Source organism: Musa acuminata, chromosome BXJ1-10 (genome assembly GCF_036884655.1).
Source record: "Musa acuminata AAA Group cultivar baxijiao chromosome BXJ1-10, Cavendish_Baxijiao_AAA, whole genome shotgun sequence".
Lineage (NCBI taxonomy): Eukaryota > Viridiplantae > Streptophyta > Magnoliopsida > Zingiberales > Musaceae > Musa > Musa acuminata.
In genome coordinates, this window is record NC_088336.1 from 30071537 (window position 1) to 30095427 (window position 23891).

At 41.2% G+C, this 23891-nt stretch overlaps 4 protein-coding genes across 7 annotated transcripts; 3 read left to right on the forward strand and 1 right to left on the reverse strand.

The window, feature by feature from the left end:
- The first annotated feature begins 467 nt into the window (after window positions 1-467).
- On the forward strand, window positions 468-7576 carry LOC135596107 (PHD finger protein ALFIN-LIKE 2-like). Its single transcript, XM_065087871.1, has 5 exons — window positions 468-743; window positions 857-889; window positions 976-1198; window positions 6946-7066; window positions 7133-7576. Exons 1-5 carry the CDS (start codon window positions 644-646, stop codon window positions 7382-7384), a joined length of 729 nt encoding a protein of 242 aa, XP_064943943.1. The 5' UTR covers window positions 468-643; the 3' UTR covers window positions 7385-7576.
- Window positions 7577-8381: 805 nt separating this feature from the next.
- LOC135596108 (trihelix transcription factor GT-3b-like) lies at window positions 8382-11063 on the forward strand. Of its 2 annotated transcripts, XR_010480785.1 has the most exons (3): window positions 8382-8725; window positions 8842-9412; window positions 10499-11063. XR_010480785.1 is itself a non-coding variant. In XM_065087872.1 (2 exons), the coding sequence occupies exons 1-2, from the start codon at window positions 8480-8482 to the stop codon at window positions 9334-9336; spliced, it is 741 nt and encodes a 246-aa protein (XP_064943944.1). In that variant the 5' UTR covers window positions 8382-8479; the 3' UTR covers window positions 9337-9744. The 2 variants fall into 2 exon arrangements, 1 of the variants encoding a protein (XP_064943944.1); XM_065087872.1 differs by lacking the exon at window positions 10499-11063 and having other exon boundaries at window positions 8842-9744.
- Window positions 11064-13172: 2109 nt separating this feature from the next.
- LOC103969018 (zinc finger CCCH domain-containing protein 33) lies at window positions 13173-15462 on the forward strand. Its single transcript, XM_009382414.3, has one exon. It carries the CDS (start codon window positions 13258-13260, stop codon window positions 15205-15207), a length of 1950 nt encoding a protein of 649 aa, XP_009380689.2. The 5' UTR covers window positions 13173-13257; the 3' UTR covers window positions 15208-15462.
- A 1843-nt stretch (window positions 15463-17305) lies between these two features.
- On the reverse strand, window positions 17306-21328 carry LOC135584990 (metal tolerance protein 1-like). Of its 3 annotated transcripts, none has more exons than XM_065087875.1 (2): window positions 21175-21328; window positions 17306-18777 (listed from the first exon to the last, which is right to left on the reverse strand). In XM_065087875.1, the coding sequence occupies exon 2, from the start codon at window positions 18775-18777 to the stop codon at window positions 17560-17562; it is 1218 nt and encodes a 405-aa protein (XP_064943947.1). In that variant the 5' UTR covers window positions 21175-21328; the 3' UTR covers window positions 17306-17559. The 3 variants fall into 3 exon arrangements, with proteins under 3 accessions (XP_064943947.1, XP_064943945.1, XP_064943946.1); XM_065087873.1 differs by lacking the exon at window positions 21175-21328 and adding an exon at window positions 20624-21128; XM_065087874.1 differs by lacking the exon at window positions 21175-21328 and adding an exon at window positions 19151-19857.
- Window positions 21329-23891: the final 2563 nt, after the last annotated feature.

Sequence of the window (23891 nt, forward strand, 5' to 3'; positions counted from 1 at the left end):
TAAAGGGACTAATAATAAAAAAAATTGAATGGACATATGAATATTAAAATAACAAGAAATAATTACTATTATGAGTGGTACAGAAAAGATAGAGAATAATTAAAAAAGATTTTAATAAAAATTTGGTATATGAATATACAATAAGCATGATTATAAATAACCAATCAAATCGTCCAACTCAAACCATAAGTATAAAAATAAAAAGAAAAAAGCTATTTTATTTTCTAATTATATGTCACGTGTTTTGCGCGTGACAAGATGTGGTTTCGTTTACTTGAAGCCCGATCCGACGGACCTGACACCGGGATTGAATCCAATTGACAACCGGTCCGATTTGGTCGCCACGTATTCCCATTTTAGATAAATGAAAAATACCCTAATTTCGGAAGAAAAAAAAAAAGCAAAAGAGACAGAGGAAAAATACATTAATTATTTCGAAAAGCCCAAAAGGGCAAACCAAATTCGACCTTTATTGCTTCTCTCTCTCTCTCTCTTCCTCGGCTTCTAGATAGATGGGAGCCGTCTTCCTCGCATCGATCACGAGAACACTACCACTTCGCTTGCTCTCTGCATGCGCTCCCTCCTCCTCCGGCGACTCATAGTGCCGGATCCGAACGCCCCCTGATCTGAGACCCGCCGCGTCATGGAAGTCGGCTCCATCTCCTCCGCCCCCCGCACCGTGGAAGAGATCTTTAAGGACTATAGCAGCCGCCGCGCCGGCATCGTCCGCGCCCTCACCCATGGTTCCCTTCCCTTCCTTTTGCCTCGCGCTCTCTATCTCTCTCTCTTGTGATGATGTTGCTATTGTCGTTGTTCTTCTTTGGCTGACCTCTTTGACGGCGCTTGTTGGTCCCAGATGTCGACGAGTTCTACGCCCAGTGCGATCCGGGTGGGTTTCTCGCAGCCTTCGCCTCGCAGATCCAGCTTGTTTGGTGTTTCCGGGTGTATTCTTGATCCGATTTGTCGGTGGTGCAGAGAAGGAGAACCTGTGCCTGTACGGCCACCCCAACGACTCGTGGGAGGTGAACCTCCCGGCGGAGGAGGTGCCGCCGGAGCTGCCGGAGCCAGCGCTTGGGATTAATTTCGCGAGGGATGGGATGAACCGCCGCGACTGGCTCTCGCTCATCGCCGTCCATAGCGACTCCTGGCTCTTGTCTGTTGCTTTCTATCTTGGGGCGCGCCTCAACCGGAACGAGAGGTATGGGTTCGATTCAAAGGAGCAGTCTCTGGAATTCTTACTGTCTCTTATTTCTATATGTTCTATGCATAAATTGTGCGGTCGAGTAGGAGGTAGGAATGGGTAGCTCCAGAATCTGGTGCCTTTACAGTTCATAACTGTAAATGCTTGGTAGATATGCTGGCTTGTTTCCATGGTTTTATGATTAAGGTTACAGGACAGACTGATAATTAATATTTGACCATAAAATACTGCGATTATAGTTTAATGTTATTAGACATGATGATGGATATGTAAGTTGGGAAATGACTGAGAGATTGAGATTTCTGATGCTTGTCTAAAAGAATAATCTCCATTTAAAGAAAAACTTCTGTTGCCCATTATCTCATTTGGAAATGGGAACGCAAACCTACTTAAATCGGATGGGAGAATATACATTCTTGCCGAGGCCTTGGTGTCTGGCAAACAGACACATTATTGATACATGGCATAGGCCAATGGGAAACAAGTATTTGAAAAGAATCCTGTTTTTACCTTACTAATAGCTCATGATATGCTTTAAAAGTATCCATTGTCTGAACACATGCATGGGCGAGAAGATTTTTCCCCCCCGGTAACTGAGAGCCCACATTGTGTCTCATAGCAGTCCCTTTCGTCCCAATAACACAGCATGCGGAGAACGTGGTAGTCTAGCAAATTTTTGTCCAAACACATCATCACGTAAAATTTTATAATGTTTTTGTTCTAACCAATACTCTGAATATGCTGAAATTGATAGGTTTATTCACTTCTTTTGATACCTGTTGTTGTTAAAATAGTAGGCCGTAGGGTCACTATAGCGGTTTGTAGTGTTTGGGGCTAGTATGTAGCTCAAGTGAAGAATATATCCCTGTGTGCTTGTGTGTGATTGAATTATTTGATAATTTTTAATCTTATAAAGTACATTTAGTGGGTTGCTTTGACTCGTAGTGTCTGCTCTCTGCTATCTTTCAAGATGAATTTCCTTATTGTAAATTATTTAAACTGCTGAGACCGAGTTTGAAGGCTTTGTTGAATCTAAAAAAATGACATCAATAGGCTTATCTGGATGAGTACTTTAATAAAGTGAATGTGTTAGTTATGACAAGGCTCCTAACATGGCCAAGAGGACTAACCATGTCATGGTAAAGCCTCTTATATCGGTTGATGATTTTTATTGTTTAATAGCATTTGTTGTAAGCAGTTGGTGGTTGTCTAATGTCAAACCAACCTATCCTTTACTTATTTTTGTGTAATAATACATTGGAGGATACAACTAGCTAGTATTCTCCCCCAAAATTGCTTTATTTATGTTAGGGTGTGTTTTTCATAGTACAACTTTTTCTTATTTTCCTAGCTCCAGTGGTGATGTTGCTGGGTGGTTTAAGAAGATTGTGCTCTTTATTCTTCTCATCTTTTTTCTTTTTATTGGTGAGGAATGGTAACCATAGTGGAGTATAACATCTTGAAATGCGGCTCCAATTAAAATGTGCTATGAAGCTAGATAATATTATCTTATGTGCTCATATTTTGAATTATTTCACAACTTTTTATACATGTTGCTGCAACGTAAATGGTATTGGCTTCCACACTTTGATGACTACCTGTTTGATAATACTTAATGCACAATCATTTGTGAGGATATGAATATTCAGAGACTTGGTTGATCTAGTGGGTTCATATAATTAGCTCCTTTAGATTATTGTGGATATGTGAGATTGTAACTTACAGTTTAGCTGCCATTTTGCTAACAAAATGTTATTTAGGAATCATTTAACAATTCCGATCATTTATCTTTTAAAATTTTCTATATTGAGGACTAAGAATGTACCATATTATGGAGAACATTTGGAGTTTATTAGTCTGTAGAATTTGATATTTGGCCCTATCAAATTTGTTGGAACTTAGCACTTCAATTGGATATAGGCCTTATGAAACTATTTCAGATACACTGTTATGCCTACACTGGTGTATGCCTGATCATGTCTTTTTAAATACATACGTGAAATATGAAGTGCAGAAATGATTTGCCACTTAATGGACATAGGAAAATTTTAATGTGACCCTTCATGGCGCTATATATACAAGGGAGTAAGTATTTTGGCATGGAGAGTTAAAATTGAATTGTAAAATTTAGCTAGTTATCTTCACAATTAGCTGTCATGTGAAAAGAAAAGCTTATGGAGGTGATAAAGTTGAATCTGTACTATAGGATAGGATAATAATATCATCGAACTTGGAATAGGATTGATCAAACATTTGTTGCTCAGATCAGCCATTCCTTATCTTATTTAGTCAATTCCTTGGCTGCATTGCCAGATTGTTGGCAGGCTGATTTGATCATGGTACGAATAGGTCAATCCTGATTGGCAAAGAAAGAATTCAGGTAACTCACTCAAACATTTTGTTGTTCCGATTGAATTGTGCTTTAATTGGATCCAGAAATTCACAACACCTACTTTCGATATAGACTTATTGATCAATTTGGTAGATTACAGAAGTCAAAGAAGTTCGAATGTCATAAGGTCCCAACTATTTGGGGTTATATGCATGGATTCTTTTTCTTGCCAACAACACCGTTGAGGGAAAAATTACTTGTCAAACAAGAAGTAATCAAATAATCAATTATCAAATACATCTTTTAGTGTTTCTAATAAATTTTTCTTGACACTGCTTGTCTAAAAAGTAATCAATAAGCAATGTTACTTGAAGTAATCAAAGATGCTTGTATCATAAAAAGTAAAACTATTTTAGTATTTTTACCAGCTTTAAAATAAAAGCAATTTTGTTATTTCTATTTTTAGTCATTTTACAAATAACACCTCATCTATCCCATCCTCTCTTTTTCTTTAGTGATACAAGTCACTCTTTCAATAGTCATGCCCATATGTGAATAATTGCTTTAGAAACCATTAAGCAGCCCCAAAAAGGCATTCAGGTCAGAACCTTTGATCATTGAGCATGAATTCATTTATCTTTCCTTTTAATTGTATGTTAACTTAGGGGTCCAAGGCATTATTAAAGTTAACAGGTAAAAGATACATGATGCACTACAATCTATCAGTTGATAAGAAGAAAGTCCTATTTGTGCATTACACGTCTGGTTGCTGATGCCATATGTTTTTTTTTTCATAAGGAAACATGCAGACATGTTGGAAAAACAAATTGAAAATTTGTCACAGGTGATATTAGACTTTTTCATTTTCTTGTCTGCTAGATTCTTTCTTGTTGTTTGCAGGCTTATGGTTTCAAAAAGATGATAAAGATGGAGTTCGCTCGTAAGATTTGACGGGTATAGATACACAACAAGATATTTAAATGCCAATAGTTATTTGGTTTTGTGACTAAAAAGGTTGATGGGAACCTGCATAACATACAAAAGCCTTAAAATTTGGTCTATTATTTTGAGGATAAAAATTTTTTTAGTTGAGCTTAAGGATTTGACTCTCGCATAACCCTTGCCCTGCCTATTCTTTGACCATGGGGGGCAATTTGATTTTTTATATGCAACCTGATTTCCTAATTAATTTGTGCAAGATACCTGAACATGTTCCATGCATGAAAGAGCATAGAGACTACTAGAAGCTGCTATATGATTTAGATGGCATAAAAGGGTCTACAGTCCTGAATTATGTGGAACTTGTTTTTCCGTGAGCATACTTGGTGGTAAAGTGAAGGTAAATTGATCCTGGTCTGGATCAATATGTTGGATTTTTTTTAACTGCACCTATCTACTTGCTTGAGCCACTAAAACCATTCCTAGATTGTGCTGATCTAAAGTTCATGATTAAAGCCCATCAATGCCCTACCTAATGGACTGAGGTCTCATATTGATTCTTTGTTAGATACTTAGATCATGCCCAATATGCTCTCATAAGGTATAGACCACTTGCCGGCAACTCTATTCGAGCACAATAAATAGCATAGAATTGCAAACATGGAATTTTGAGAGCTTTACTCTCCACGCTAGATTTTGAAAGGACTTCTGTGTTAGCAATTGATTAATACATTTCTACCTGATGTCTGTAGTCGTTTATGTAAATTATGGGAGGTGTTTGAAGTGAAGGAGTGCTGTCGGATGGGGTTTTCATGTATAAAGTGATGCTCTTGGATGAAAGGGAAGACCACATTATACCTGTGCAGACTTGATTTTGAATGATGCACTGATTTTGAGTAGTTATACACAAACTACTGCAGAAGTATGATGGTATTAGTTTTGCTCATGCAATTAGCTGGATGAAAATGTGTGAAAATCATGGGTTTGGGGAAGTGTTGTAGCTGCTGCTTGTGTTGGAAGTCAATCTCTGATGCATCTTTGTTTCAGGTCCCAGTGAAATTCTGCAACCGCAGTTTCGTCCTACCTGTCCTTGTTTTTCACCTTGTACGTTATAAGTTGAGATCCATGCATTATTTCATTGCTTTATTGTGTATTTTTTAGTTAAAAATTAACCCCACTTAATAATAACTTATATGATATAAAAATTTTTGTTTTCTCATTACTGATATACCAGGCACTGGATCATTCTTTATTGTCGTAAAATAGATACATCATATGCACATGCATAGCCTGAATCATTTAGATTTAACCTTTGATTGGATGTCTCTACGAAATAGAAGTGACTGAAATAACACTGAGGTCAGTGTCGCTCAGAATGCAATAAATAATATGTACTGTTCCTACTCGTTTTTTTACTAGGGAAGTCAGACTATCTCTGAATTTCTGGATATCATATTAGTTTATTCAAGGAAAGAAAGAATGATGCTCGTTTCTTTTGTCTGTTTGATTTCTTTGTATGCTGGTTACCATGCAAGAATGTGAAGTCAGAGTGTTTGGAACGTGGAATATTAGCTATTTTTATATTGCATAATGGGAGTGCTAATTTGATTTTTATATTGAATAGCTATTTTTATCTTGGTATTCTTTTTTTTGTAGTCTTTGTAGAACCTAAATGGTCAGACCTTCTATGTTATAGCCAAACTCACTTAGCAATCCAAGACTGAGTTAATTGGCTGTATGCAACGGTAAAGTTATATAATAAGCTGTCTGCTAATATGCTTTTTGATTGAGTAATTTGGTTGCTGTTGTTTCTATCATGTGCTCCATCTTGATATAGAGAGAATTTGCTAACTGATGCACATGACTGTCTCTACATCCAGAGCTTTCAGTCTGGCACTTAATCTGAATAGAAGTTGTTCTGCAATATGATAACACTAAGCCTACTGCACTCATGTGTGAAGCATGGAGACGTTAGTCAGTGCCAGGTGAAGACTAGGTAGCATGTGGAGTATGCAATGTCGAAGCCTAAATAAGTGAACTGTGCAACCTTTGTTTGGAGATCAGCATGTCGTGAACTTTTCCTCTGGATTTGCAGTTTTCATAATGATATTTTTCACCAATGCCCTGAGCTCGTAGGATGTTAGTAAGAAAACCAATTGAAAATGAAAAGTTTCTAGTACATAAGACTTTAGCCAAATTTGTCAATATTTTTATGCATGATGTATCTTGTTTCAAAGGTCAACACTCAACATGTTTGTTCTAGATTACTAAGTCAGCAGTGGTTAAAAGTTATACTTTATAACTAGAAGAATTGTGGTAAACATAGTATAAGCTGAAGCAAAGTCTTAACTGGAACTATATGCATCAAGTACTAGGATGAAAATTCTATAGTCCCAGTTGACTACTTTTGTCAGTGTTTCTTAAACACAAGGCTACCGAAGGTATAATATGTTATTCTCCTTCATACCGACAGGAAACGCTTGTTTAGCATGATCAATGAACTTCCAACCGTCTTTGAAGTGGTCTCGGACAGGAGGCGATCGAAAGAAAAGTCTGGCATGGACAGTGCAAGCAAATCTAAACTCTCAACCAAGGTGATGATCATTGAATCTTTGAGTTGTGCCTAATTTGGTGAGCAATAACTACATGTTCCTCCGCAGCGATCAAGCGAAGGACAGATAAAAAGCAACTCAAAGACAGCCGACGAGGAGTATGGTGAAGATGACGACGAGCACAGCGAAACCCTTTGTGGAACTTGCGGAGGAAGTTACAGCGCAGATGAGTTTTGGATTGCGTGTGATGTATGTGAAAGGTGGTTTCACGGGAAGTGTGTGAAGATAACTCCTGCAAAAGCTGAGAGTATAAAGCAGTACAAGTGCCCCGGTTGCAGTTCAAAGAAAGGAAGGCAGTAAGAATTTGTTCCCATTCCTCAAATGCAAAGCCGACTACGTTCCTCCTTATGTTAACTGTAGTTACTAAGTAGTGTTAGGTCCTATCAAAGTGCGTTTCATCTGAATCCGAATTATAACATTGGAAGAGTCAATTATCATCTGTAACTCGTATTATCAGCTTAAACTATTACATAGATCTGGATTTGCGTTTGACGTGCCTTCTTCTCCATGCTTCTTTCTTGTGCATCTATAGTTAGTTAATTGTGCAAGCATTTATCGAATTTACTTGGCATGAATTCCTTTCACGTTGAAATTAATTCGACCCATATGAATGCCTGACTTCTTTTTTCTTACTATGTGCATCTTAAATTTGGTCATTATTTTCATGATGATATATGAAGAACGGGGCTTGCATTTTTTCTTACACACTGAAATTTAACTGATTAAACCAGCAATCGACAAAAATAATTAGTAACGTAGTAATCAATCACTTCGAATTGGTTTCCACCATAACCGGGGATGTGTTGCAATGTCGGGCTTTGCACATGATATGTGGTTCGATATTTTGAATGACTCGGAAATGCGCGTCACATTTACCCACGCAGGGAGGGTCGACGCACGATGTTTGACACCTCGTAAATGTGAGGGGCCCACCGTGACAGACCTCAGGTCGTAAGACCCACGAGATTTATGTGGGACCCGATGGCCGGATCCATCGGGGCCCGTGCGGAACCCACCTGGATGGCCAATCGGCGACCGCGTCGGACGTGTAGCCTGGCCGAGAGGTCTCCAAATTGGAAGAGAGGTCTCCCAAAGCGTAGCGCTCAAGTCAGGGAAGCCAACTGGTTTCCTCCTCTCGCTCTCTCCTTCCTCTCGTAAGCCTGATGTCACCCAAACGCAAGCCAACCCCCCCCCCCCCCCCCCCCCTCGGGCCGCGTGGGAACGGAGAAGCAGACAATGGGAAAGCACAGCCGTTGCCGCGTTGACACATAGACGCGACCACGCGACTTCCTCCTCCCGAGGCCACCATCCCTCCCCATCACCCATCAAGATCTTCCTTCCGTTCCCACGATCTCTCTCTCTCTCTCTCTCGCTTCTCTCTTCTCTCTTCCTTCCATGGAACTCCACCCTTACCTCCGAGTTAAACCCCCCCAGGAGACCTCAGAACGGTTCCCCCAGTGGACTCATGACGAGACCATGGTGTTCCTCGCCATCCGCGCCCAGCTCGACAAGAGCTTCGTCGAGACCAAGCGTAACAAGCCCTTGTGGCAAGCCATCTCTTCCTTGCTGCAGCAGAGAGGCTTCTTCCGGACCCCCGACCAGTGCAAGTCCAAGTGGAAGAACCTCGTCACGCGGTTCAAGGTCCTATATTTCTCTCTCTCTCTCTCTCTCTCTCTCTCTCTCTCTCTCTATATATATATATATATCTCTATCTCTTTTTTTTTGAGAGGTAAATGTATAATGTTGATTTGATGCAGGGAAGTGAGTCTGTGGAGGGAGAGATCAATCGGCAGTTCCCTTTCTACGAAGAAATGAGGAAGATATTCTCCGATAGGATGGAGAGGCTGCTCGTCCTCGAGAAGGCGAGGGGGAAACAGGTGCAAGTCCAAGCGAAAGAGTGGGAGGAGGAAGAGGGGGAAGGGAAGGTGGCGGGGAGCAAGAAGAGGCGGAAGGTGGAGAGAAAGAACCGGCCCGACGAAGAGGTGGAAGGTGCCGTGAGGGACTTTATGCGGCGGCAGCTGGAGATGGAGGCTCGATGGGCGGAGGCGGTTGAGGCGAGGGATGCAGAGCGGAGGGCCAAGGAGGAGCAGTGGAGGAGGCTGATGCACGGCTTGCAGGAGGAGAGGACGGACCTGGAGAGGCGGTGGAGGGAGCGGGAGGAGGAGCGGCGCGTCCGGGAGGAGACCCGAGCCGAGAGGCGGCACGCCCTCCTTATCGCCCTTCTCAACAAGCTCGTTCACAAGGATTGCTAGTTTGCAGCAACAGCAATCACAGCTCTAAGCTTCGCTCTATGGAAGAAGTGAGAGAGAGAGAGAGAGAGAAAGAAAGGTTAGCTCTTTGATCTTAGACTAGCTTTTACATATGCTTTGCTTCCCATCAAGAATTAGGTACCAGTAGTATCTGCTAACGCAACAGAAGCATGCAGATGCTTCTTCTGCCTCATTCCACTTTGAGAAGGCAATATAGCTCAAGAGTTCTCAACTCATATAAAATGGTTTTTACTACCTGTTGGAATAAACTGGAATTATGATTATTAGTATCACAGATTCTTATACATTCACTGTGAATGATTTCAAAAATGTTATGATGCTCTCTGTATATATCATTTAAGAGCACTCAGAAGAAGAAGGAATGCCAATGAAAGGATCAGAGTTACTTGATCTGTTCCTAACTCTTGAAGTTCCTCATGGTATGTCACATTTACTGGTCAGACTAAACCATAGAAAGGCTCTGTGAGTTACTCTTCATCGCATGATATGAATTTGTAGTTGCTAAGTGTTTCCACATCTTGAAATGAGGCATCGGAAATAGATATATGAGATTACCATAAAAGAAAGAAAGAAAGAATGAGAAGTGTTTCTGTTTTCTCAACCACTAAGAACAGTTCTAATTAAGAATCAAAGAAGGGATATTTGTTTTAAACAAGACCAGTAAAAGATTTATATAGCTTTGGTTAAGCTTGAGAAGCTCATTATCTATGTATTATCCTATGTTAGGGGCAGTATCGGAAGGAGTCTTGAATCCATGCCCACCCAATAGATTGATTTCAGGCAAAGAAGTTCTTTAAATGTTTGTAGTTGATTGAATGCTGAGGGAAACTAATATGCTTTTCAGTTGGATTTCAGCAGAATGATTCACGAGTTACTGATGAAAATTCATGCTGAAATTAGAGTTTAATTTCCTGCAATTCACACTTACAAGATCACAAGTAAAAGAGAAGATTGACATGATAAGAGTTATAGACAAATAATCAGAAATGAACTCTCATCAAAAGCTAATATGCTCCACTTGATGATAATTGATTGGTGAGAACAACATTGTCATAAGCTTTTCTTCTCCTCGTGAAATCATGTTCAGTGAGTTCTACCCTTCCATGTTTATGGCTTTCATTTGAATTAAGAGATGGGAATGCAGTTGATGCAGATACCAATGCAGTGGAATCGAAAACTGGAGTGGCATTGACTGCTGCAACAAATAAATTGAAATAAAGATGATATGATTTAGTAGCCACAACAACAAATCTATTCCAGACTTTTATCTGGAGTATATTGTCTACTGCTTCAAACCTTGTAGTCTTAATCTGACTCCCACTGTAAATGATGAGAGATATGGAGGAGATTCTTATCTGATGGATTCAAGGGCCACAGCTTTCTACAGCAGCAGCAGCAGCAGCAGCAGCAGTGAATGATGGACTTTTGAATTCAGCAGCAGACATGAGGATGTTTTGTTGACCATTTCATCTGAATATTATTAATTAGCAGTGGCATTTTGCAGGAGGGAGAATGCATGTTGGGTTTGATGGCTGTAGTGTCTTCATTCTGACAACAATCTTTAAGGGCACAACTCACTGTGTCCAATTTTCTGTGCAGCATATAGGACTTGTGTGTCATGCTTCCAAGTCTGTAGCTGTATGTGTTTGAACCTTTTCGATTGAATTGGGCTTAGTAATAATAATTAAGACCAGCTTGATGGATCTCTTAATCATAAAGAAGAGCTCAAGGTCTAGAAAAAGTTTGTCCTCCTCAGCCCAAAGTTTCTGGCACCCAAATACATGAGATGCTAATTGACTTGGACTGAATAATTTACAGCTCCCGGTTGTTGAATGCTCTGCTATGAAAAGAAATATTAACACATTCAAGGATGTGTTAAAAGACCAGAAGAAAAGAAATTTAATTTGACATCGGGCTATCTTAGTCTGAAAAATTATCTCTGCGTATTTACTAATTTGATCGTCGAAGAGACCTCGACGATATGTTTTTGTAAGTGACCCTAAACGTCAAACTTTTACGAATCTAATTTGAGATTTATCGAGTTACAAGTTTTATAATGGGATTTGATTCATAAGATTTAGACACAAATTTATCGTGTTAATTATAAAGAAAAAACATACACAAAAAATACTCTGAGTATATAATAGTGTCCAAAACTCGAAATCATTCTTCTTTTCGTATCCAAAATGAACTACTCCTCAAAATCTAAAAAATTAAAAAATAATCATATAAGCAACCATACCCTAATAAGCACTGTGACTCATATTCTAACAATTTTTTTCATAAGTTACCATTTTATATCGAATATATGAATTCTTTAGGCATTCAATACATGCTTTTGAAATTTATGTAAATATCAAATATTTTCTTTACTATGTGTGCATTTCACATCACATAAAATACTTAGAAGACATTTTAGAACAACATATGCTTAAATTTATTTTTATAATGAAACCATAAACATAGCTAATGTCTTATCAAATCATAAATCATTATAGTGCAAAGACCACCATTGATATAAATATAATTAAGTATTTATAAACATAAATATGACTAAGATGTAAGCACATGTTAGAATAAAAGTCATATTAGCATCGATGACTACTACTATGTTATATCCTTACGAAAATATCCAAAATCATGTTTAACTTTCATTGACCTCAAAACTTAAGAAAACTTTTCAAGTCATATATTATCTTTCATCTCGTTTCATCTCTCTCTAAAAAGGATATAATATATACCATCTATATTAATTTTCAAGTCATACATTATCTTTCATCTCGTTCCTTCTCTCTCTAAAAGGGATATAATATATATCGTCGATACTAATTTTCGTAACTCGATCTCTGGTCTCCCAAGTCGCGGAAGAATATTAAACTCTCATCCCATATAAATTCGGACTCTACTAAATTCATGTGAGAATGTATCTAAACCAATTTAGATCCGCAAGTGCTTCTGTCTCATTCATGGAATGGGGACTAAATCAATTAAACCTTCATGTGAGCCCAATCGATCACATCTCACATGGTTCATCTCCCCAATCTTACGGTGCACTGTGTACCGTACGGATCGGGAAGATGATTCCCAATCAATTGCTCATCTCATTCCGGTGAATGATTGCTATCCAAATGAGATATGAGGGGACAATCTCCATATATATGGGAGAGAATATTATCCTAACTATTATAAGCACCAAAAATACATATGATTATTTTACGACCATTTTTGTCAGTAAATAAATGAATAAATGACAAAAAAGAATTAGATACGGAAAAGTATAACGTCTTCCTTTTCGAGCCCACTACCGATACTCGGCTCAAGGATCTGACGTGGCCTCCTGCGATTCGCCCTCCGACGGAGTGGAAGGTGGGGCCTGGCATTCGTCCACTTGGGGCTTCTGCTTTTTGCATCACCGACCGGAAAAAGATTATGGAGCGTTGGGGAGTATTGTACCCGCCCGTCTACCCGCCCTTTCGTGTGGGCGAGAGCCTCTGGGACCCACTCGCGTGGGTCGGTCGATCTTGGTTTTGTGGTCGTTTCAAGTGTTCCGAAGGGGGACGAACGGGGCGATGAGGAGCGTCTCCCTCTTTTGACCGTTCGCTTCTCATCGTTCAGCTTCGGCAGCGAGTTCAGTCCCAACTCGCTACGTGGCGAACATCCGTTCGACGTGACGGAAAAGTACGACCCTGGATGAGTGCCACGTGGATAATAGACATTCGGTCGTGAGGTAGATTGTGACGAGAGTCGTCACCTCTGACCGAAGACCACCTCAAACCGCGACTTGGAACTCCCCCTATTAAACCCGCCTTGGGCTGAACCCAGTTGTTGTCCTTGTTTGCTGCCGGCGTCGCGCATTCCACCCACCACGCCCGCCCCCAACCCACCTTTGGTGCTTTGTAGGAGATGAGCGGCGGCGTCACCGAGACGCAGGCGCCGGCTGCGGCCGAGTTGCTCCTCGAGCTCGCCGCCTCCGACGACCTCCCGGCCTTTAGGCGGGCCGTGGAGGACGATGGTCATCCCCTCGACGCCGCCGCTCCCTGGTACTGCCGCCGCTCCGGCGGCCGTGGGATGGGCCTCCAGCAGCGGACCCCGCTCATGGTCGCCGCCCTCCACGGAAGCACCGCCGTCCTCGAGTATGTCCTCGCCGCCTGCCCTTCCGAAGTCCTCCGCTGCTCCTCCTCCGACGCCGCCACGGCCCTCCACTGCGCGGCTTCCGGCGGCGCCACCTCCTCTCCCACAGCCGTAGAGCTCCTCCTCGCCGCCTCCGCCGACGTCGACGCCCTCGACGCCGCCGGCAACCGCCCCAGCGACGTCATCGCGCGGCAAATCCCCGCCCCCGTGGCCAGATCCCTCGAGGTGACCCTCAAGGCTCCGTCTTTTCCGAGGGTTCCCTCGCCAGGGAAGGGAGGAGAGGCGAAGCAGGGGGAGAAGAAGGAGTACCCGCCGGATTCCACCCTCCCGGACATCAAGAACGGGATCTACTGCACGGACGAGTTCCGGATGTACACCTTCAAGGTGAAGCCCTGCTCGCGGGCCTACTCCCACGACTGGACCGAATGCCCCTTCGTCCACCCCGGCGAGAACGCCCGCCGCCGCGATCCGAGGAAGTTCCTCTACAGCTGCGTCCCTTGCCCCGAATTCCGCAAGGGGTCGTGCCGCAACGGCGATGCCTGCGAGTATGCCCACGGCGTGTTCGAGAGCTGGCTCCACCCGGCCCAATACCGCACCCGCCTCTGCAAGGACGAGGTCGGATGCAACCGTCGCGTCTGCTTCTTCGCCCACAAGCCGGAGGAGCTGCGCACCGTGAACCCGATGGCAGCGTCCGTCACCGGGATGGTGACCCCGTCGCTCGGTCTGTCATCGCCACGCCTTTCACCTCTTGATATGGCCACGGCTTTGCTGCTGATGCAGCAGCAACAGCAGCCTGGGTCGCCTATGTCGCCATCGGCTTTGTCGAGTTCGGCAGCTGCGGCGGCGTGGATGAGCCAGCACGGCAGTGCAACGCCGCCTCCATCGTTGCAGCTGGCGAGCAGCAGGCTCAAGGCGTCGCTTAGTGCTCGGGATATGGAATTTAACCTCGATATGCTCGGATTGGAAGGGTACCAGCATAAGCTGATCGATAACATCTCGGCCTCTCCTCGGGCCAACTGGGGGAAGAACAGCTTGGTCGCTGCTGCTTCAGGCACAAGGTCGTCAGAATTTACCGACCCACTGGGACCTCTGAATCCATCGTTGCTAGCTCAATTTCAGGGGCTTTCTATGAAGCAAACGGTGCCTCAGTTCCAATCTCCCACTGGAATCCACATGCCTCAGTTATCAGGGTACGGAGGCAACCTGCCTTCTTCCCCTCCGACGGCTGTAACACCAATACTGGGGGGGCCTGACCATTCCATGGCCAAGGCGATCATGAATTCAAGAGCAGCCACCTTTGCAAAACGCAGCCAGAGCTTCTGTGATCGTGGGGCGGCAGCCGGTCGCCAATCCACACTCTTTGCTACAACAAACGCTGCAGTGGCAACAGAGTCGGCACTGTCCGACTGGGGCTCGCCGGATGGTAAATTGGATTGGGGTGTTCGAGGAGAAGAGCTGAACAAGCTGAGAAAGTCTGCATCTTTTGACTTCCGCGACAAACGTAACACTAGTGGAGCGTTATCTACTGCATCTGCAGCTCTGGACTTGGATGAGTCTGATGTGTCTTGGGTGCAATCTCTTGTGAAGGATGGCCCGGTTCCATTAGGAGGGCGGATTGACATGGGCAAGCAGCAAAACGAGCACCAAACTAATGGTGAGGGTGACTTCTACTGTCCTGAGATGTTCTCTGCAGGAACCAAACAGGAGAAGCTAATGGCATAGAGGATGCCCTGGCTGCTGATAACTTGCTTGATCTGACCTGTTCTTTCCTCAAAATTATATTTGTTCACTTCATATCATTTTTAGGAGGGCTTGCTCATGAAGAAGATGGGAAGCCCAAGGTGCAAGTTCTTTCATTCATAGATTACTAAGAAGATGGATATAAACATAGATGGTAATTAGGTTTTACAAAGGTATAAGCTTTTTATTCTTGTCAGGGTTGTATTCTTCAGTTATATCAAATGCTTTTTGTGTTAACACTTGACATAAATTTGCATCTTGTCTTCCCCCATTCATCTGTTCTGTGAACCAGATGAGTTTTGTGAGATTATTGGAATGAGCAACAGCTTCCACTTGACATCTCTTGAGACATGATTGTAAGCTGAGAAGATATACTTTAAGGTAGCCACAACTTTTGCTGACTAGTTGTGCATTGTCTCTTTTTCTTCATGGTGCTGTCCCCCACCACCACTTTTGTCCCCATACTTGATTACCCTTAAAGTGGCTTTGGTGGGTATCTTCCACCACCTCCTCTCATTGTTAGTTTGGTAAGATTGCCTTTTACATGGAGTACTTTGTTTGGCTTTTGGGAATTCATTCTTTCACAAGAAAGTTGTTTGTTGATGATTATTTCTTCTGTTGCTTAAATTTGGTTAGCTAGTCAATTGTTAGCTCTCATCTTTGTAGGCAACACTTGTTGCCTACATCCAAATTGGGGTTTGAGTGAGCTTGCAATGCTTCAGAAATGCCATTTCTCTTGAAACAATCTTTGCAATCAACTTAATGCAACACTTTTAAAGCCATCTTCTGAATTCATGATGGAAAGCTTTGGATTATCTTTTGTCATAATAGATAGATAATTCTGGATAAGCAATTGTTGTGTTTGGAGAACCCTACTGCAAGCCTTTCCTAGTATGATTTTGGCACATTGTAATACAATAATAATCTACTAGGTTGAATAAAAATAGGTATGTGGCATTAAAGGAATTCAGGTTCTAGAAACAGCTATGTTTTCTTTAATCCAGTGGTGGGTGCTTTTGACCATATGGTGGCCTATCTTCCTCTCACCTTGGATTTTTTTGGTGTCTGTGTAATGGGGGTACAGTTTGATGCACAGTGACATGCAATGTTGCAAGCAAAAGTAAAAAAAAAAAAAAGGAAGAAAGCTTGAAGGATATGGATTTGGACTTGGTGGAAAGAAGATTATTTAATAAGATGATTCAGTCTCCATTAAGACAAAATGTCTCAGATCTTATTCTTGTGATCAATGTTTATTTCTTAAGATCGACCTTTCTTTTATTTGTTTTCACACCAAATAAGAGGAAAAGAAAAAAGAACTTATCGTTTTGACAATCTAAAGATTTCCTACTTACAAAGCAAGCCCTACCCATTGGATGCTTGAGTTTCACTCTAAGAAGTTGTTCTAATATCAATTCTAAAATCATTAAACCATGTGGAATCAAATCACAAGAAAAGATCTATGTAGGGGAATCGAATAACGAGAAAAGATCTATGTAGTCGATTCCAGATATTTATTTAGGTACAACATCAATTCAAATGGATGAAATCTACTCACTTTGATGAAAAGCAAGCTACCACATATGGCATCATCTTATAATTGATTGTGAGAAAACACAGAGCATGTGAAAACAAACATGAACATGAATCTTCACAAAACTATGAATTCTCGCACCTTGATCTGTGACCTCAAAAGAAGAATGCTGCTCCAAGTAGAACCACAAGATGAAGATGCACCAAGTGGTTGATTTCAAATAGTTCATGAAGGTCCTGTTAGCAAACAAAGAAGCTGCCTAGCTTAATCCTACAGAATCTGCAAGAGAGATCCTTCAAGCTGCAGCAGCCTGGTTGCTGATGTAGAACCACAAAACCACTTCTATTCAGGTTTTTGTGTCTGACACAACACAGCCAACTGTTTCCAGGAACTAAAAACAAATCATCTTTGGCAGCATGTCAAACAAGCAGTCAATCAACCAATCAACACATCATCTAATGGGGTTTCACAGGATCCAAATTGGTTTGCGTTGCCTTCGTATTTTGATGAGATCCAGAGTGCACTCCGGTTTCAAACACATCAGCCATGTACAAAGAACAAGAAAAATCAAGTCTATTGCAGATGAAGCTCAAAATGTTACCATAATTGCACGTCTTTGTATCACCAACATGGTACACAACTCGATCAGCTCCCTCCCTAAGAAAGCAATCAATTGTAGACATTAACTTCTTCCTATAGTTACTACATAAGCTTCATTAGCAATAAGATGATATCTTGAGCTTATTAAATCAACATAAATCTTATAGATCTGCAACCAGTGACACATCAGAAAAAAAAAAACCCTACACTCTCTCGATCTGGATGGTCACATGACTGATGTTATACTCCCTCTTGATGTATCCTATCACCTGATCAAGCACGAGATCAGCATCTGAGTCACGAGTAATCGTGACATGGCATGCGAGGAGGACCTTCCCAACAGTGATTGCCCATATATGAAGCTCGTGAACGGCAACAACACCATCCATCTCACAGAGCCCTTTCTCGAGCTTGGTGGCATTGATCTCTCGTGGTGTGCTCTCCATGAGGACCTCCAGAATGTCTCTCAGCATTTTGATTGTAGTCAACAGCACCACGACAGAAAAGATTAGTGTGCATATCAGATCGATAATCTTCCACTCAGGTTTGTACCATATGATGGCCCCTCCAACCATGACTCCTATGCTCTGAATGGAGTCTCCAAGAACATGCAGATAAGCACTGTGGACATTAATGTTGCGCGGCTGCTTCCTAACTCCAGAGTTTTCAACCAGAGAATGGTCAGAATGCCTTAAAAGTGGAACATGCTCATCCTTGATCTTCTCCTCGCTTGCATGATGATGATGATGGGTTGTGACAGTAATGCCATGACCATGGCCGTGATCATCATCATGCTGAGAGTGGTCACGGTCAGCCTTCTTGTGGCTATGACTATGTCCACCATGCGCATGGCTGTGTGCACCATGTCCATGCTCATGACCCAGCATGACAGCCATTATAATGTTGACCAACAAGCCAAATGCTGCAACAGCAAACATCAGTTTGCCTTGGACCTCACCGTTGTCATGTATAATTCTAACAATAGCTTCATAGACCAGTATTCCAGCCAGGAGCCATATCAATTGAATAGAGACCAATGCTCCAAGAATCTCCACCCGGAAAAACCCATATGACTGCTGTGGTGTTGCCTCCCATCCAGATGCCCAAAGTGAGAATAAGGAGATAGCAAAAGCAGCAACATCTGAAAGGAGATGAGCAGCATCTGTTAAGATTGCAAGACTATTTGCTGCAATACCTCCAGCCACTTCCACACTCATGAATATGAAGCAAAGGATTACGGCCATTAAAAGTTTCCTCATAGATGCAGATCTCTCTTTGGCATCTTTTGAACTGGTCCTAATGTCGGAGAAATCGCAAGATGCACCCCCGCAGATCTTGTTCCCACCTAAGCCAGAAACACCAGGAGGTACTTCCATATCTACTTCAATAAGTTGAGCCGCTTCAGAGTTCTGAGAGTCCATCTGAAATTGCAAATGACATGTCTATAAGGTATCCAATGTTCTATCGGAAAACATGAGCATATTATTCTTAGCACTAGCAAAGAATGTCGTACTTTGCAGAAAACATTTTTGCCATACAGCATAAGTAAAACTAAAGTTTTCATCATGGCAAACACAACATGAAGAATCATAAGAAAGTAGATGATTTGAGATAGTAGTCAAACCGAAAGGCAGCAACCATTCAAGATATTAATTGCATCATTAGAATATGACAATAGAAATTGCTGGAAATATTACAATAAGTATCCAAGATTGAGTATCAAAACATAGCAAGTCAATAGAAGATAGTTATGTTGGGAAAAAGAAATTATCACAAGGAAAATGACCAACGCACCATTGAAAACTACAAGCAGCATAAGGTAATTGAAAAAGGAAGAATGGAGCTTGCTGTCGAGAGAGTTCAATTCCGTTGGCAATCCATTGTTCCTTTTAAAGAATTTCAGCCTTCTCACGATCCATTGGCAGGAAAAGAAGTTAGATTCTCCTGCCAAACTTCACTTTGATGCTAATGTCATAAAATATTAAGCATTGGCAGGAAAAGAAGCTAGATTCTCCTGCCAAATTTCACTTTGATGCTAAGGTCATAAAATATTAAGCATATCTTTGCTCAATATTCTAAATTTATATATCAGGAATTTGCAATGACTGTGTTCTCAAAACAAACTAAACCCTCCATTGATGACCATAACCTGGATTGATTTGTCTTGCAGGGTAAAAGAATTCCTAAATTGCATTATAAAGACAAAAGTACAGATATGTACGTAGTTCCACAGAAAGGAGAACCTGAGGGTCACAGCAAAGGTGTTAGGTATTTTTGACAAGTAAAACTCATCACAGTAATTTCTAAATGCTCAAGCTATGTTTTGGTCCATTTAAATGCCCAAGCTTAACGTTGTTACTTGTTCACTCAACTCACTCCTCTGACTAATTTTAGTGACCAGAACAAATGCCACTGTGAAGTGTCTTTGACTGGCAGCCCACCTAAAGGTTTCTCCAAAAAATGTCATATTTTCTTCAAGAAAATTTGTGGTGTAGTACCGTAAACAGCCAAAAACTATAATTGTACTTTGGCAACAGATGCTACTGACAAGCCAATAAGAAATAGTCTTCATGAGAATATTCATCTCTGGGGATTTTCTTAAAGCTGGATTTTTCAAGTGCAAGTGGCATGCGAGGACAAATGCTGGAAAGAAGACAACGAACTTAAAACCTTCCTTTGACTGAATTTTAGTAGATACAACATAAATTAATTAGCATGGAATGTGATAAGGGTTGATCATATAGAACAACCATGGCATGGTCATTGAGGTTAGATTCTGAAAGATTTGTGAAGATTCCAGAGCTTAAGAAAAGGAGTATATGATGGTCCACATTGGTGTCTGTTTACTCCTTTTGCTCATAAAAGAATGAGATTTTGGCTTCTTGCAGTATCAAGGAACCTTAAAGTGTAATGTTAGCTAATCCTCAACAAAACTTGGTAGTCTACAAATTTAAGCATGTATAATTAGTGGCTATTTGTAAGATCAATGTCTTTAAGTATGGGCTATTTCTTTACTGAGGTTGAGCTATTCTATTCTTGTATTATAATGAGCTGCCACACAAGTATATATTTTCTAACAGCACAAAGTACTTAGCTCGTAGAGGAAACTTCATATTATCTTTAACCAGTTTATTGGCAGGCTATGATCTTGCACAAGCAAACACAAACTGACACAATAAACGTTCCAAATCAAGTAAACTATTAGATAAAATATGGCTAACAGAACCACACAAGAGGTAAATGCATTAGATGAAAGGTATATCAGACAATATTTACTGCACAGAGCCACAAAAGAGAGGGCATTCATTTGTTGATAGGAGAGCATTCTGAATACTCTCTAGAGACCATCTTATATCTTTATCTCCTCAGTCAATCACCCAACAAAGGAGGCCTTTCTGAATACTCTCTAGAGATCAAAAACCCAAAATGTTTTTAGCAGCAATGCAGCAACTCTGGTCAACCCAATCTACTATAAGCAATTTCCATGTTCCTTCGGAACTCACTTTTGGAATAATGGAAGCAAACCCACACTCATGCCTAGACACAAAAGGAAAGCCTTAGAAGAACAGATATCTGTCATCCAAGACGACGAACGAACCCAGAGAAAACAGAGATTATTCAGCAAGAACATTAAAATCATAATGAAATGGGAAAAGAAGAAGGATGAAAGCCCAAGAGAACCAGACGGAACTCCTATCGTTCACGACTGCGACAAAGAACATTGCACACGAACGGAAGCGAAATCTACCAAAACGTTGACCATTGAAAAGGCACAGAAGACGGTGACCGAGGCGAAGGATGAGCGAATCCGTTTATACCTAAGGACGAGACGGGGTAAATCTCCGCGGCGGCGCTTCCGATCGCGATAGGAGAAGGAACACCAGAGCGAGGGGGAAGAGATCGGCTGCAACCGCCGTCGCCCCGGAAGACATTAAGCAGGCCAAATAGGGTGACGAGTAAGTTCGACAGGGAAACGAACACGATTTGTTTCGAACCCCCGATTTCTGCCATCACAAAACAAAGTGGGGTCCACAAACAATCCTCGAATTAGATTAGTGGTAGACTGGCGAGTTCAAAAATACCAGGGCCGGGTCCGTTGGAGAGTCGGACTTGGCTTCGGCTTCCGGTCCAATTGGATATTCCACGTACGTCCGGTCCAATTGGATATTCCACGTAAGTCCGGTCCATTTTCCAATCACATCTTTGAACATTCGAACGGACCATCGTGACGTTGGTTGAATAAGCCGTCGTGATCATCACGAATTGACCGACCCGGACCGGGCCGAGGCGGTCACAACAAGCCGTCGTGTCTCGGACGACGACCAGGCAAGTGCGTGACGTGGCCTCTCTTCTTTTGCCTCCCGCGGGAATGAAGGTGTTGCAGATGGTTTCTCCCGGAGGAAAAGGACGCGCGCGGCCAGCTCACTCTCTCCGCCATGAATAACCTGCAACTGAAGGTTACTGGAAGAAAGATCCGATGGCATGGACGAGTCTCGCAAGCATGCATAAGAACCATCAAAACCAGGGAGACGACCACTGTTGCACGGACAACATATCACGAGCGGTGATTCCTTTTATGACATGCAATCTGATGACAACGCTGATTCGTTCGTTGATAGTTCCTTGCGCTTCTTCACCGTGCAACAATGAGCTTTTTCTCGATGCAGATGGGCTAACTTCATGAAGAGAAACAAGTGAGGTTTTGGATTACAGAACAAAAGCTTTTCTCTCTTCAGTGACGTGATCGCTAGATAAGAACTTTTTGGGCGACACGAAGCATAAAGAGGAATCGTCGCCATCTACGACCTCGTCACGGCGTCCATCATTTTGCTCTCTACCTGTCATGCGTCAATAATGGAGACGATGCATGGTGACGGGAAGGAGCCAAAGCTGGAAACAGCAACGGAGCACATCAATCAGATCACTCCATGCACATCAATCTCTTTCGTCATGGCCTTCAGGGAATCCATTACTACTAATGTAATCCTCCTCTTCTTCTTCTTCTTCTTCTTCTTCTTCTTCTTCTTCTTCTTCTTCTTCTTATGCTACCTTCTGCTTTAATATCACCTTCGTGTTTTGATCGATATCATGATGTAGATAGACATGGTGTAGGTTAGGTCAAACAAGCATCTTATCTTCTCTTCGTGTGTTCTGATAACCAGAGAACACAACTCGTAGAGGAGCTGATTTAGCAGTGATCTTTACCTAAACTTAACATCGCTGAAACAACTATTTCTGATTTGTTATTTATTTTTCATCTGCATGATATTACAAAAATATAGAGAATATTATTTATAGACAATCATATCTTTTCAACTACAAAAAAATTCTTTAGTCCCCGATTCAAAAATTATAAAATCATTCCACATCCATAATCTATATGATCGAGGTAGGCCCGATAACTATTTGGGCCTAATGGGCCAGGCCCAAATGAGATCGAGGCTCGTTAGGCCCATGATAGTTTATGTTTTGAAGAATCTTTAATATATCAACCTTTCGAACTTTTTCTGAAACATTTTAGTGGCCAAGGAAAAAGAAAGTAAAAGTAATTTTCACAGTAGCAACGAGCGAAATGAGAGTATTTTTTAATGCGTAAGCCTCTATTTTGTAAATAAATCACTCGATCGAGTTTTCAAAGAATAATAGTTAACCCCGAATGAATTATGAGAGACATTTAAATCAATTAAATTAACATCCCCTTTGGTGAAGAAAATTCTAGGTTTATTGATGTAATTATAGGCATATATATATGAAATAGAAATCTTCTAAAAAGAATCTTATCGGATATATCCCTAATATATAACTTAGATGACTCGTCAGAATATGAATTCGATCACTAAACTTATCTGAAAAATAAAATAAGTCGGATCAATTTTAATATCTTAAATCGATTGCCAAAATTGATACTAACGCTAGCACTAATATAGTTCAAGTAATTATTCAATAAAAAGATAGGACTTCTCCTACTCCTTTATGCTTGGATGATTTGATTTTAAATTTGTATGCAACCCCCCCCCCAAAAAAAAAGGGGGAGCTTTAATGGCTTAAAATGGCAGACACTAATCATATGTGCATGATGTTCTTTCTTTTTTATATCTTCATACATCATCAAATAGGCTCACTAACAACAATCTTTAAGAAACATCCTCCTTTATGAATCTCAATTCTCATTTGTTGTCCTCCCACTCACATAAACCACTCCACTTGTAAGCACACTTCCCTACTCACCTTCAAACATTTGGAGTCAACTTTTGTCTTAGAAAAAAGAAAGTATTTTTTTCATCATAGTTATTAAATCAAATTAGTACCATCCAAGTTGATCAAATAATAATAATTTATTCATATTGAATATAATATCATTATAGATACTATCATATTCACTTTTTAAGATGTATTATTTTTTTAAGAAAATAATTGAATGTTTTCTCAAGGCCTTTTTTTTTTTGTTATGTTAGTCCAACTTATTAAGATTTAGATTTGTATTTTTCTAGTCACTAAATTCTATAAATTCCATCCATGACAAGATGTATATTTT

Bases quoted from the DNA above. Each gene is read 5' to 3' on its own strand.
- LOC135596108 (XM_065087872.1), top strand. From the start codon at position 8,480: ATGGAACTCCACCCTTACCTCCGAGTTAAACCCCCCCAGGAGACCTCA. The intron at 8,726-8,841 runs GTCCTATATTTC...GATTTGATGCAG, and splicing joins ACCTCGTCACGCGGTTCAAG to GGAAGTGAGTCTGTGGAGGG.
- LOC135596107 (XM_065087871.1), top strand. From the start codon at position 644: ATGGAAGTCGGCTCCATCTCCTCCGCCCCCCGCACCGTGGAAGAGATC. The intron at 1,199-6,945 runs GTATGGGTTCGA...TCATACCGACAG, and splicing joins CGCCTCAACCGGAACGAGAG to GAAACGCTTGTTTAGCATGA. The intron at 7,067-7,132 runs GTGATGATCATT...GTTCCTCCGCAG, and splicing joins AATCTAAACTCTCAACCAAG to CGATCAAGCGAAGGACAGAT.
- LOC135584990 (XM_065087873.1), bottom strand. From the start codon at position 20,659: ATGCCCTCTCTTTTGTGGCTCTGTGCAGTAAATATT. The intron at 18,778-20,623 runs GTCTGATATACC...TTGCAATTTCAG, and splicing joins GGCTCTGTGCAGTAAATATT to ATGGACTCTCAGAACTCTGA.
- LOC103969018 (XM_009382414.3), top strand. From the start codon at position 13,258: ATGAGCGGCGGCGTCACCGAGACGCAGGCGCCGGCTGCGGCCGAGTTG.